Source organism: Lissotriton helveticus, chromosome 1_1 (genome assembly GCF_964261635.1).
Source record: "Lissotriton helveticus chromosome 1_1, aLisHel1.1, whole genome shotgun sequence".
Classification (NCBI taxonomy): domain Eukaryota; kingdom Metazoa; phylum Chordata; class Amphibia; order Caudata; family Salamandridae; genus Lissotriton; species Lissotriton helveticus.
Window position 1 is genome coordinate 850534860 of NC_136057.1, and position 14167 is coordinate 850549026.

Sequence of the window (14167 nt, forward strand, 5' to 3'; positions counted from 1 at the left end):
GTTTCTTCTTACCTAACTGCAACATGTTCTCACGTTTCCGATCTATATACACATACCCATTAAAGAGAATGTGGAAACATAAAGGTTTGTTAACGCCTTGGCTGCGGTGTTTTTTTTTCCACGGTACGAGGGGGGTGTGGTCGCAGTGCCGCGGTGCTCATGACGGCCGGGAGTCGTCCGAACTCCGCCCACTGATTAATTCGCCCGCACAGGTGGAGAATTAATCGCGCGTGGGAGGAGCGGCAACGTTCGGACGGCTCCCGGCCGTCATGAGCACATGACTACCGTGATTCATGACGGCCGGGAGCTTCCTGATCACGGAACCAGTTAAGCCATTGCAATAGAGTTAATACCGCAAAGCACTGTATATAATCTTACCCAGTATTGGGCATCCTCCATCGTAGACTGGAGGCTCCCAGGTCATTGTACACCAGTCCTCGCCCACCTCTGTAACGAGAGGTGCGATGGGTGCATCAGGGATGTCTGTGGTAGGGAGAAAGTAAGAGGTTAAGGACAACTTCAGTGAAGTACTACATAAAGCTATCCAGGCTGCTGCAGCTTTGCTTTTGTCAAAGTAATGATACAGAATGCTGTACATAAAGGGACTCTTCAGAAATCATAGTGATCAATCAGCGTATAAGGTTGCCAATAGCAGCATAAGAGCACCAACATGAAACCCCAGTCATGCATCCCTCAATTATAATTTTGGTAATGCTGGACCCCATTTGGAAGAACAGTAATTGCCCTATTAGTTTGGTTGTGGAGCACAATTCTGTGGAATTGAACTAAATAAATATTTCAGTCATTAAATAGGAACCAAAAAGTCAGAAAGGGCGTAATGGCTTCAGTAGACACAAGGCCTATTGTCCCCTGTTAATTATAAGTGAAGAGATTTTCTTATTTATGAAGGATAGAGCCCAGGAAAGCAAACCTTGACAGAGGCATTGCCATTTTTTCCAGAACAAAACAGTTAATTTTTATTTCCCAGTAATCAAGGGAGAATTACAGCTTCATTCCATGATATGTGATGACAGAGTGAATTATTGAGACTCCCACTGAACCTGGAGATCTAGTTTCCACCTTCTGGGGCATAGCTTTGTCTTCCTGTTTCCAGGAGATGCATGCAGGTTCTGGGTGATCATCAGCCCTCTAATCTTCATAGTTAGACATTGCTGGCACACCTGACACGTTGAAGTCTGTTTTACTCATTAGGCCCCTCAGATACCTGCCGTAGTAGGACAGCGCCTTGGGTTGCCACACCTGCATACTGCTCCCTTCACTATACTTGTTTATACCAGACACCCTATATTCTTCCTCTTCTTCATCTCCTCCCCCGTTAATTCTTCTCTGTTTACAAGAGGTAGGGAAGGAATTACACTAGTTAGGAAGGTAACCCAAGGTAACGGGCATCAGGTGTTTCCGCAGAAGGCAGGAAGGTTGGGGGCTGGGGGGCAGTTTTGTAGCAGTTTTAAAAATACTGCAAATTTCTTCTTTATCCAGCAGTTTTCAGACAACAATAAAAGTTTCAGGACAACTGGTGATTAATGTAACTTCTGGAGAGAGATGGGAGCTTTGTCTAGTGGCAGGTTTGACTCATCTAAGGTAGATCAGAGGGTTAATATGCCTGCTGCAAAGAACATGCACCATAAATATCAAAGAACAGTATTTTATGTGTATAGCTCAGTAGGTTACTGCTTTTGTCAAATACATTGTTTTGTTACTGTGCAGTTCATATGTTGCAATCGTAATCTAGCACAGTGAGCTATGAACTACCATCAAAGAGCTGCATGCAAACTGCTTAGTACAGATTAGAAAGTTGTGTTTTTCCCCAGTCTTTCATGATCCTGATGTTGCTAAAAAAGGTTTGTTTGGGTAGAAATAAATTCTTATTATAAAAGTCAACCCTAACCACTGTGATATGTTTTGAATCCCGAGTTTGTGCATCTCCAGACCAAGCACTCTTAAAAATGCCAACTAGTATGGATTACATGAATCCTACACCTTGAATATTTTGTATACATTGTTTTACACATGTGTGATTCATTGTCTCTGTATGTGTGTGTGTGATGTAAAATTATTCAACACCTTACACTGGTATGAGACAAATGAAATACATGTGAGAGAGGGACTAGAGAGAGATGAAGGTACTGTTGTAGTGAGATAGTGAGGGAACCATTGAAGAACCCCAACAAGATTGTAATATCCTAGTGCACAGTAGGCCATCATTTGCTATGCTTTAAAAGCTAATACAGTTGATATATAATGACAAAAGTGTTGTAGAAGGAACTGTTTTTTCCCAAATGTTCTTGGGGGGAGAATCTTCCAAAGCCCTCTTTTGTAGTGGTCCATCTCAATCGCTGCACTCTCTATGCACCGTGGGGGAAGGGGGGCTGTTCTTACAAAATTTGGTAGTGCTGCTTTGGGTTCCCAGTCCTGCCCTGAAGGTGCCTACTAACCTGTAGCTGCAGGAGCCCACATGAAGGTGCAGTTTGTTTTAAACTGCCTGCAGGACACATACTGGCATGTGTGGAGAAGAGAAGGTAGCACTACATGACACAGTTGACAAGGGACACCAACAGCAGTGAGATGGAAGGGCAAAAGTTATTCCTAATTTTATTCTTAGAAAACAGGGAGAGTACATAAATAAATGGGCTAGGAGTGCATCACGGAGAAAATGGGCCCTGGATACAGCATTTCATTATATTTGAGTGAACTTGCTACGTACCTCCTAGAGTAAAAAGCAGATGTTATTTTTGAGCAAGGTTTTCAGCAGGTCATATATTTGAAATTTGCCAGAATTCCAGCAGCAAACTTTGATTCCTACCAACAATACACACACAGGCAACAGAGGATGTGGCCTAACATCTAGAGTGGTCAACCTTGAAGCTAGGGAACCGGGTTTGAGTATCAGCAGGGATGCTCAACATCCTGAGATTCTGGGCAAATCCTTAATCTGCCTAACAAAATGAATGTGTCCGTCTATAACGCAACTGGTGCTCATGTAAAGCACTCCGATACCTTTGGGTCGAGTTTGCGCTATATTAAACTCCCCAAAAAACATGCAGTTACCTTTACACATACAAAAAACACCTATACAGGTGCACATACTCAGAACACACATGGCCATACCTAGTCATATAGACGCAACACCTATACAAGTAAGGTTGCAACATGGGTTCCACCCATTTAATCCCCCTGGATTTTTCATTGTTTGGCAACTTGCTTTGGACTTTTGCTATGAATGAGTCTGCCTACTTGGATCTTTCTCACTGTAAATTCTGTGGTACACCTCTAGGGTAGGAGGCTATGGACTGGTTACATGTGAGCACACATGTCTGTGCATGTGTGTGTGTTTGTGAGACTACCATCTTACACAGACCCGGTATCTGCGCACAGGCAGCCTATTGCAACAAGCATTTGTAATGCAATAGGTCTCGCATTAGGAAAATTTGAGCTATTGGTATTGTAAATGACACATTTTTTATTTATGTGTTGGTTTTGAAAATAGCAAACTTAATAGTTTTGTCGTTTACAATGCCAATAGTTTTAACTTTCGCAAATGTGACACTTATAGCATTTGTAATGCAATATGTGTTGTATTTACGTGACTTAGATGTATTTATATTTCAAATAACAATGGCTTTTACATTTTTTAATAATTAATACTTAAATAAAAGTTATTGTAATTTATAATAGCAATAGCTTAAACTTTTGTTAAAAAAATGTGTGAAGATTATGTAAATTGTATTTTCTTGTAACGAAAATCCAAGAACAGAAGTGAAATATTAACATCTTTTTGTGACATTTGTAATAAAGCTTGAACATATTTGAACCAGTTGTTGAATGGTTGCACAGATTGATGCTGTGGTGGCGCTGAGTGATGTTGTGGTGGCGACGAGTGATGCTGTGGCGTTCAGTGATGCTGTGGTAGCGCCTAGTGATGTATTTCCCATGAGTGATGCTGTGGTGGTGCTGAGCGATGCTGTGGCAAAGCAATAGATAGATAGAGTGAGGGCGATAGATAGATACAGTGACGGCGATAGATAGAGTGTATTTATGTTGCATTAAGTAGCATTGAGTAGTGTAAGTATGAGGTGTGTAATTATACGGCACTAAGAGGTATTAGGTGGAGTGTATTTACGTTGCATTGAGAAGAGTAATTATATGGGGTGTAATTATGTGGGACTGAGTGGTAATATGGTGAGTGTATGTTGTATTCAGTAGAGTAATTATGTGGCACTGAGTGGTATTTGGAGTGCATGTTGCATTGAGTGCAGTGTCATTACGTAGCATATAATTATATGGCACCGAGTGGTATTGTTTGAAGTGTATGTTGCATTGAGTGCAGTGTAATTCTGTAGCATATTATGTGGCACTGAGTGGTATTGTGTGGAGTGTGTGTTGCATTCAGTAGAGTGTACTTATGTGGCACTAAGTGGGATTTGGAGTGAATGTTGCATTGAGTGCAGTGTAATTATGTGGTGTGTAATTGTGTGGCACTTAGTAGTATTTGGAGTGTATGTTGCATTGAGTGCAGTGTAATTATGTAGCATGTAATTATGTGGCATTGAGTGGTATTGTGTGGAGTGTATGTTGTATTCAGTAGAGTGGAATTGTGTTGTGTGTAAATTTGTGGCACTGAGTGGTATTGTGTGGAGTGTGGGTTGCATTCAGTAGAGTAATTATGTGGTGTGTAATTATGTGGCAGTGAGCGGGGTTTTGTAGTGTATGTTGCATTGAGTGCAGTGTAATTATGTCGCATATAATTATGTGGCACTGAGTGGTATTTGTAGTGTATGTTGCATTGAGAGCTGTGTAATTATGTGGCGGTGCAGAGTGTGTGAGGCAGCGCAGTATGTGAGGCAGCGCAGTGTGTGAGGCAGCGCAGTGTGTGAGGCAGCACAGTGTGTGAGGCAGCGCAGTGTGTGAGGCAGCGCAGTGTGTGAGGCAGCGCAGTGTATGAGGCAGTGCAGTGTGTGTGTGTGTGAGGCAGCGCATTGTGTGTGTGTGAGGCAGCGCAGTGTGTGTGTGTGTGAGGCGGCGCAGGGTGTGTGAGGCGGTGCAGTGTGTGTGTGAGGCGGCATAGTGTGTGTGTGAGGCAGCGCAGTGTGTGTGAGGCACCACAGTGTGTGTGAGGGAGGGCAGTGTGTATGTGAGGCAGCGCAGTGTGTATGTGAGGCAGCGCAGTGTGTGTGAGGGAGGGCAGTGTGTATGTGAGGCAGCGCAGTGTGTGTGAGGCAGCGCAGTGTGTGTGAGGCAGCGCAGTGTGTGTGAGGCAGCGCAGTGTGTGTGAGGGAGGGCAGTGTGTATGTGAGGGCAGCGCAGTGTGTGTGAGGCAGCGCAGTGTGTGTGAGGCAGCGCAGTGTGTGTGAGGCAGCGCAGTGTGTTTGAGGGAGGGCAGTGTGTATGTGAGGGCAGCGCAGTGTGTGTGAGGCAGCGCAGTGTGTGTGAGGCAGCGCAGTGTGTGTGAGGCAGCACAGTGTGTGTGAGGGAGGGCAGTGTGTATGTGAGGGCAGGACAGTGTGTGTGAGGCAGCGCAGTGTGTGTGAAGCAGCGCAGTGTGTGTGAGGGAGGGCAGTGTGTATGTGAGGGCAGCGCAGTGTGTGTGAGGCAGCGCAGTGTGTGTGAGGCAGCGCAGTGTCCAATGTGTGGAAGGCCCTGGTTACTTCAGCATGAATGACGCACCTGCACTTCATAGCAGCTAGATTTAGACCGGCACTGCAGGATTATAAACCCCTTAGAAGCTCTTGAATCGTCTGTACATCCAGTTCTAGGGTCACAAGACGCATTCTTTTTTTTAATCCATTTCTAATACACGTGGCTGTGTTTAAATGTGACGGGGTACTGCTTAGCCCAAAACATGGGCTTTAAACGTCTGGTCGCAGAGCGGTGCAGCCGCCTGCAGGCTGGAAGCTCACGGCTTGATATGGAATGACTTACATTTAAACAACAAGTCCCAGGCTGAAAAGGGCGAGGGCAACGATCCCACACAGCATGCTGCCAGCGGGCGGTGGTCTCACCCCCTGCTGTCTTTTGGCTTTGAAGCGCTGTTAGGAGGAGAAGGAGGAAGAGCTTGGCCATAGGGTACTGTTTTATTTCTGCACCCAAGTCAGCCTCAAGCAGAAGACATGAAAACCACCAAAATTTGCTGCCCGGCAGTGAGACTGCAACACGTCCGGGGACGAGCAAACTTAAACCAGCACTTCCCAGGAAGAGGGTGCGACCGTGCGAGCTCTCATCATACATGCTCCCACATTGCCTGAGATATCTGCGTAATCCACTGCCGAGTGCAACTTAGACACGAATCTTGCGTCCACCTCCATGCTGGTCCTCGTCTTAAAACGGCGTCAACTTAGGAAAAGATGATGTCCTGCACCGCATCTTCTCCTCGCGTGCAGGCTGTGTGCGGGTACCAGTAGCTCTCTGTGGAGCGAGGGGCTGCAGGAAGCAACAGGCACTGAAGGCGGGAAGGAGCCAAGGAGAGAAGGGCAGATAAATAGGGGAGTGGGACGCAGCGTCCAAGGTAGCCAGTAGGAGGGTACCTGTCATCCCTGAGGCCGGGGGTGGGGTGCAGAGGGAGGGTGAGTGGGGGAGTAGGAGTGGTTTGGAGAAGAGATGCGCTACTGACGCTGAATGCAAGGACCCTACCGCGGGGTAGCCCCTCTCCTCCAAGCACCGGGTCTTTCGCAAGGGTCGGGGTCAGCCACCTATTACCTTCGCCCTGAAAGTCTGTCTAGGAGTGGGGGCTCCAAGAGGATGTGGCATAACCGCTAGAGCGGTCGTCCTCGAAGCTGTGAAGCAACCCGCATTTACATTACGACTTTCTGATTACATTGGTGGTGAGGTGATGTTAGAGTAGGTGACTAATGAAAGGCAGTGACGGTGCAACCCGGAGGGTGCGGGGCTGTTATTCTGGGAGTGGGTGTCTAAATGATTGCCCTGATCATCTGCCACGTGTTTTCAGTTGTTTCTCTTCTGCACCACGCACGTGCGTCTTTAGCTCAGGTGAGCAGCGACACGTCAGGCACCGCTGTCCTGTCTGTCTCTTGTCACCCGTGACAGACCCAGCTGCTTGCGGCTTCTGATGTTTATCGTGTCTTTCTAATCTCGCGCGCTCAGGGCAGGTTTTGCTGGAGGGGACAGTGAGATAATCTTGTTATCGATTCGGAAAACAACTTCTCGTCTTATTAGACATTTGTAGTTACTTAACCTAAGATATCATAGACGCATTTTGCAGCGTATATGCAAGGGTAGCAAAAAAATAAATGAACACATTTTTTTTTTCCTCCTTGATGTGATGGCTGACTGACGACTGCCCAGGGAATAGGCCGCTCCCACCCACAGAAAACAATCGTTTTTTTCTAATAAAAGAAGGGTTTCAATAAACTTCAATAAGAAAGAAATGTACTCGTGACTCACCTGACACAAACATACACATCGAGGACACCAGTAACAGCAACATCGCAGCTCTTCGCGTCTATAATAACAAGCTTAGTATCCGGGCTGGGAGGAGTGGGAGGGCGGGGGCTGCCTGCGCATGCGCAACATTTTAAAGTTTCGTTTTGAGGTTGGAGCGCGAGCCCGGAGCGACAGCGAAGTGCCGTACCGTACCTGAAGTCCCGGGACCCAGGAGGGGGCCCGGGCGAAGACCAGCGGGGAGACTGCGGGACCCCCAAGCCTAAGGAGAGAGCCCCGCTTCTTGCTGGAATGACAAAGGAGCTCGAGTGCTCTGCGAGGCTCCCGAGAAGCCCGAAGCCCAGTTAGGTAAGAGAGGGGAGGGGAGAGGGGGTTGCCTGTATGTGTGTGCCTGCGTCTGGGTGCCTGCATGTGTGTGCATGTGTGTGTGTGCGTGTGTGTGTGTGTAAGTGTAAGTGCGTGTGCGCGCGTGTGTGTCTGTGTGCATGCACGCGCATTAGGCTGACTTGCTGGGAATGTGGACAGAGCCGAAGTGCGCGTTCACGCAGGCAAATCCAGCAGCAGAAGCGCATGGCACCCTCCTGTCCCTAATTCCCCCGAGACGGACCACTAAAGTTGTCGAACTGGAGCACCCTTCGGATGCAACTCCAGCTCGACCTAAAAAGGACTCTTCAACAAATGATCCTCACCTGTAGTAGGCCTTATATTGTGACCAAGCATTCACAGTGTAGGTCTGTACTGTTGAATAAAAGTTTGTGGTGCTTAACTGAATTACACATTATAGGTGAAATCAGCGCCAAAGTACAGTTTCGCCTCACTTATGACTACAGTGTCTAGTGAAATATCAATCTTAACGTAAACATGTATACCGGGTGCAGATCTGCTGTCACTTTTGTGATAACTGTACTTCTCATGGCACTTTAACAACTGTCTTATTTGTCTAGCTGAGACATATTTAGATTTCAGGCCTCTGCCAGTTTCTGGGTCAAGTTATTTACTCTGCTGGACATCAGGAGAATCAAAGCCCTGAGCATCCGCTAATTAACTCTTCACACAGCACCTGCATTGGGAAAGCCTAAACCCACAGAATAAAAAGGACGCCATACCTCTGGAGCAAAATACACAGAAGACACTCTCCTTTGATGTTTTGGTTCAGGCAGCTATGTCAGAGGTGTAGTTAAAGCTCACAGGAAAGATCTTTTCATGGACCACTTGAATTCACCATGTTTAAATGCCTCAGACTGCTGTGCAGGAGGGTTGAGGCAGGGGAGAGAGATGATGTGGCACCCTAGGATTGGACAGATGTACCTGTCTTCAAGACCTTTTCACCCCACTGAAAAACCCATGCACAAAGAAGAGATTTATGAGAAGACACTGGAGTTGGGAGTGACGATGGCAAACGAATGCCCAGCTGGAAGGAGAAGCCACCTGACCCTCCTAATAAGAAGGACTGAAGGTCTTTGACACCAGCTGGGTCCCAGGACAAGAACGCATCTCTCCAAGGCCACTGGCGCTGTCCCTCTTATGTCTCCTGAGGAACAGTTGGGGAAATGGAACTGGTGGGAAACCCTGATAGGGTTTTCCTGGGTTTTCTATATACTGGTTGTTGACTCCACTGACATAGGTTCCCTGCGCGTAGCCAGGAGGCTGTGAGACTGGAGAGTGTGGCAGGCAGGGTGTTTAACCTGTTTGCTTTGGTGAGGCTGTCGGAGATACCACACAAACCTTAGAGAACATCAGGAGCCCAGGCAGAGGACAGGTTTGTAAATGGAGCAGCAAAATCAAGCTCCCCAACAAAAAGTAACAACTTTTTAGAGGCCAAGATGTCTGATGAAAATGACCCTGGTGACTAGATGTCACTGCCTGGAGCAAAAGAACCCAAAGTGTAAGAATATCGGCCCTACAGGGATGCACAAAATGGTATTCCAAGCCGGGTCCCCATTACAGCCTTCCCATGCATGTGAAAGAAGCACTGCTGGCTCCGCGGTGAACTGAGTAAGACAGCCGGGTGCGAGGGAGCCAGCAGATACCATGGGGGGCATTGAGGTTCCCCTGTGGCTCCCAACAAAGTAGACACGTGGGTGTCCTGTATGGGGCTAAGGCACCTGTAATGAAAGAAAAAAGTATCTTTCAAGATACAGCAAATCTACTAGTATAATATTTAGTCCAGGGGCTGGAGGAGCAGCATATAAGCCTCCGTGTGGGTTTAAAATGTGCATTTCCTTCTTCTGTGGTGTCCTAGGAAATGCAGGTGCACCAGCAATATTTCAAAAAGCGTGTTTGGGGAATTGCAGGACATGCAGCAGCCCCCCCCAGAAGATATTTCCAAATGTTGTCCTAAGTCTGCCAGGGGTTGCATTTATCTCCCCAGGAGAGGTTTACACTAATTTCAAAGCACACCCGGAGCCTGTAGCTTTGTACATGGGCTCTAGGGTGTGGAGACACTTGTTGATTAGTTCTATAGTTGCAGTAGCATTGCAGAAGCTGCCACTACTGAGGAAACGCAATGTGAACCCAGATAATGTCACAAACTACGTACATACTCATCACTCACTTGCCATCCTGGGTATGTATACCAAATCAAGCACCTGCCCAGGTTCAGGAGAAACTCAAGAGCAACGTTTAGCTTGCAATACTGCATTCCAATTTCAGACTACAGTGCGGCACTCATGTGGCAACCATGCACGTGATTAATGAAGTGCTTCAAATGTCTGACTAGAGCAAACTGTGTGCCATTTTATTTGCCTTCAACACCATCAAACATTACACCTTTCCAAAAGAATTAGCCTCAAGGGCACGACGCTGAAACGGCTCTGCGGTAGTTAACTAACAGATACATTCCCTCATAGCCATATTTTTTCTGTATAACCTGCATTGTAAAGAAACAGAAAACATCACCTGGTCTCAAGCCTACCTGCTCTGTAGAATTCATGCTTTCTAGACCTGCCTTATAGGCCTGGTCCTCTCACTTCTTGATAGAGGCAACATTAGCCTGTATCCAGAGTCCCTTCTAATCCCCTTGAATAGTTTCTCCCATGGTGTGGCACCATTGATCTAGGGTATGAAGAAGTTTGACAGGACTACCCTATCTTGAGATGATTCCACTGTCTTTTTTCATCCAAACAAAGGTCTGCTGGATCCTTTTCATGAGGATCAGCTAAACAACTAAGCACCCCATTGTTACTGACAAGCTAAATCGAGATCATTGCCAGGCAAACAAAAACAACAAAAAAGCAGGACAAAGAAGGCTAGATGGCATGTTTTCATGCACCGAGGATCTAGAACTTCGCATCTATGTATCCATGACATGCTCCTTCACTTCTGAAATGAACCAAAGTGCATTTCTTGAAGCAACACCACCGCCTATGTGTGTAAACACCTTGGCAGTTCTTTACTGGTCATTGACAATACTCCTGCCATCCCACCCCATAAGTTCTCTTCCCTGTCCAGTTCTCTTGGACCGTGATTGTGTAAGATACATAGAACAATACAATATATATTTACAAATAATAGGTGCAGCGTTTCAGCCATTAGTGCTCACTCCCCATATCTGATTGTTTACCAGTTGATGTGTGGTGCAGCATTGAAATTCAGCTCCACCTAACAAGGTTAAATTCCTGAAACTCTTCTACCTTCAAACTGATCAGTTTTTTACTGCTAATTTGGGACTGAAGAAGGAAATTAAACATGCAAGGAGTACATCTGCCACACTGCCTTTGGACTTTACAGAAGGCAACTTTACTGAAGGGACATACCTGTGAATGTTCTGTGCTGATTTGTTTGAGTTTTAACAGAATCTGTGTTTATGTTTCCCAGTGGCGGCAGACTTGAACCGAGGGTGGTGGGGCACAGGGAAAGAACAAACATAAATAAATAAATTCACTTACCACAGCAGCGCGTCATCCTCCTCCCTCTGATGTCTTCGAAGAAGCTCCCTATGCAGGAAACTGCTCTACCCAATCCAGGCCCTACTTTCCAAGCATGAAAGCAGCACCAGGATTGGATAGAACAGGCTCCCCCAGCACTCCTAAAAGCATTGGAGGCCTGCACTTTCACTAACTAAGCTGTCTAATGTCTAGATGTGCATGTCTGGCTGGCCATCCCAAGACGGCTGGCCAAACAGACATGCACATTTTAAAAAGCACATCTACCTGCTGCAGCCCCTAGGCAGTCCTGGTCCTGCCCTGTCCTGACACTTAGGGGCCGATTAGGATGGCGGACAGTGGAGGGACCGTCCGCAGGGGCAGCGGCGGTCCCTCTGTGCAAATTAGGATGTGACCGCCACCCTGGCGGTCACATCCTGTATGTTTTAACATTGCGGCAGGTGCTGCTTGAAGCAGCACCCGCCGCAATGTTAAAACTGCATTTGTTACATTTACATGCACGAAGCGGCAGGCACCCCCCATGTGCACCCCCCACCCCCGACACCCTGGGGGCCCGCAACGGGCCCCCAAAAGCCAAAGTCCACATGCTTTTCCACGGCGGAAAAGCCGCCGCGGAAAAGCATGCGTTCGTGCAATTCCTAATTTGGCTGACGGTGTCTTGCAGACACCGTCACCAAATAGCCTTCCTCACACCACGGATCAGCGGCGGACGGACCTGCCGTCCGCCGCTGGTCCAACCGCACTCCCACCGCCATCCTGATCTGGCAGTGAGTCTTCTATTTCACTGCGGCGGATAATCCGCATACTCCGGGCCGGCGGTGGCTTCCGCCGGCCCGGAGTATGCGGATTATCCGCAATCATAATGAGGCCCTTTGTTTGGGATGAGTTGCTGAAAAATAAAACGGTAATAAATAAACTTAACAACAGTTTTATTCTTCAACTTTGGGGCTTGAGGGGCGACGCTCCTCCACTCAAATGGAGGAGCCGGCCCCTCGGTTCTTCTGAACTTCCCAAACCTGTTTTTTTGTATGAGTCTTCAAGCTTCTCATTAAAATATCTGTGAACAGTGTTTCAGTTCCTTGTCTTTTTTAAATTACATTTAGATCAGTCAAAACTAAACGATGTCTGAACATTTCTGAGCTGTTGGCACATTCCTCTTGATCAGTGAGCCGTGTTGCTTAATTGTGACTAATTTAACCATATAAGAGTTATATTGCTGTAGGATCTTATCTGATTCTGATTAATCCATCTTTAAAATCACAGATTGGGTTAACCAATTATTACTTAACTGAGTGTAGGAATAATGATGAGAAGAAGCCATCTTGGAAACAGTGGTGGCTGCCACCGATTAGCAAGGGTGGCGCGTGGGGAATAAAAAAATAAATAAATAAAAGGTACTTACCTTGCTGCGGACCGCCTTGCCTCGCGTTGTCCTCTTCTTTCCTGCATGATGCAGGGAATACACCCAGGCTCCCCAAAGCCAATCACAACGCTACAATGCAGCCTGGAAACTTTGTAAAGCACTGCCTACTTTTCATTAGCGCTGTCTATCTCTTTCTATCCCTCGCTATTTTCATGCTCTTAAACCCAGAGGGCCCGATTCACAAAGTGATTTACGACTCGTAAAATTACGAGTGTGCATTCTATGCACTCGGGCAGAATGCGGAGATTCTGCCAGAGTGCGGAGAATCTGTACTTGTAACTTTACGAGTCATAAGAGCCTTAGTGAATCTGACCCAGAGAAGTGCTTTGGAGATATGAGTGAAGAAGCACAGCTGCCCAGTGTGTACCATTTTAGAAGCCACTGATGGAAATTGGCACAAGACGCTGCCCACTTAAAACTGTTTCATGCAGTATTCAGGACCGGAAGTGATTCCCAATCACACTGAATTGTTGAAGGTTTCACTTACCAACAACTTTGATTTTAATATGTGCCACAGCTTCTCCAGCCTCGTTCTTAACCATAATGCGGTAGGTGCCGGTGTCCTCCCTTTCAGCTGAATCAATAACCAACAGGCCATGATCTGGGTAAGATTCTGCACGTACACGGCCACTGAGATCTGTGATCCACTGTAATTCAAGGTAAAACGTGACTGTTTCATGACATAAAGTTGTACCATAGACACTTATATTTCAAATAATACAAAGAACAGCCATTTACAAAACACAAAAAACAGCCATTTATAAATACAATAGGTTCTGACTTCCCAAACCTCTCTGGCATTGGCTAAGAGGTATCTGTAGTGGGTGTTGGAGAGAGGGTTGACTACGTTTGTGCATTAGTTTGTGCTAGTTTCTTTCTTTGCTGAACCTGCTTGAACAGGAATGTATTTACAATTATTGGCAATCCTACCATAAAACTATCACACCACTTCCTTGATGCCAAGAAGTTGACAAAAATGACCACAATCACACGAGAGCCACCATTTCCCCATCATTCTTGAGTGCCCAATGTTGCTAATTTACCATGGTGGGCAGTGGGTGCTCCACCCCTCATGCATGCAAACACAAACATGCTGACAGAGACGCACATAAAGTAAAAAGTAGAAAAACAAAAATAATCCCAGCTGTCAGCTTTTCTCAGGAGGGAAAATCCCTGAGTTTGAGAGGAAAGCTACTGACAGTGCTAGACCTTCTCCCACCCAGGGATTCCTTCTTCCCGTTTATAAAAAGGGCTGCTGGGCATTCCTTTTTTAACTTTTTCTCTACAGGTTGAAGGATTATCACATCTGTATACCAATAATGGGCCTGATTCACAAAGTTAAACGTAAATGTTTGATATGAACTTAGACCAAACGTCTAAGTTTACGACTTTGGGAATTTACAAAGGGCATTTACGAGTAATATCTTTATGTACGCACTCGGGA

General features: G+C 46.4%; 1 protein-coding gene across 17 annotated transcripts in view; it reads right to left on the minus strand.

Annotated features, from left to right (window-relative positions):
• Positions 1-14167, minus strand: part of MYBPC1 (myosin binding protein C1) — a 323873-nt gene that overhangs the window by 89472 nt on the left and 220234 nt on the right. For all 17 annotated transcript variants that reach the window (XM_078675170.1, XM_078675161.1, XM_078675152.1 and 14 more), the window contains 2 exons: positions 13211-13370; positions 379-483 (listed from right to left, as the gene is read on the minus strand). In XM_078675170.1, the coding sequence (XP_078531296.1) occupies positions 379-483; positions 13211-13370 (265 nt within the window). The remainder of the gene's footprint in view (positions 1-378; positions 484-13210; positions 13371-14167) is intronic.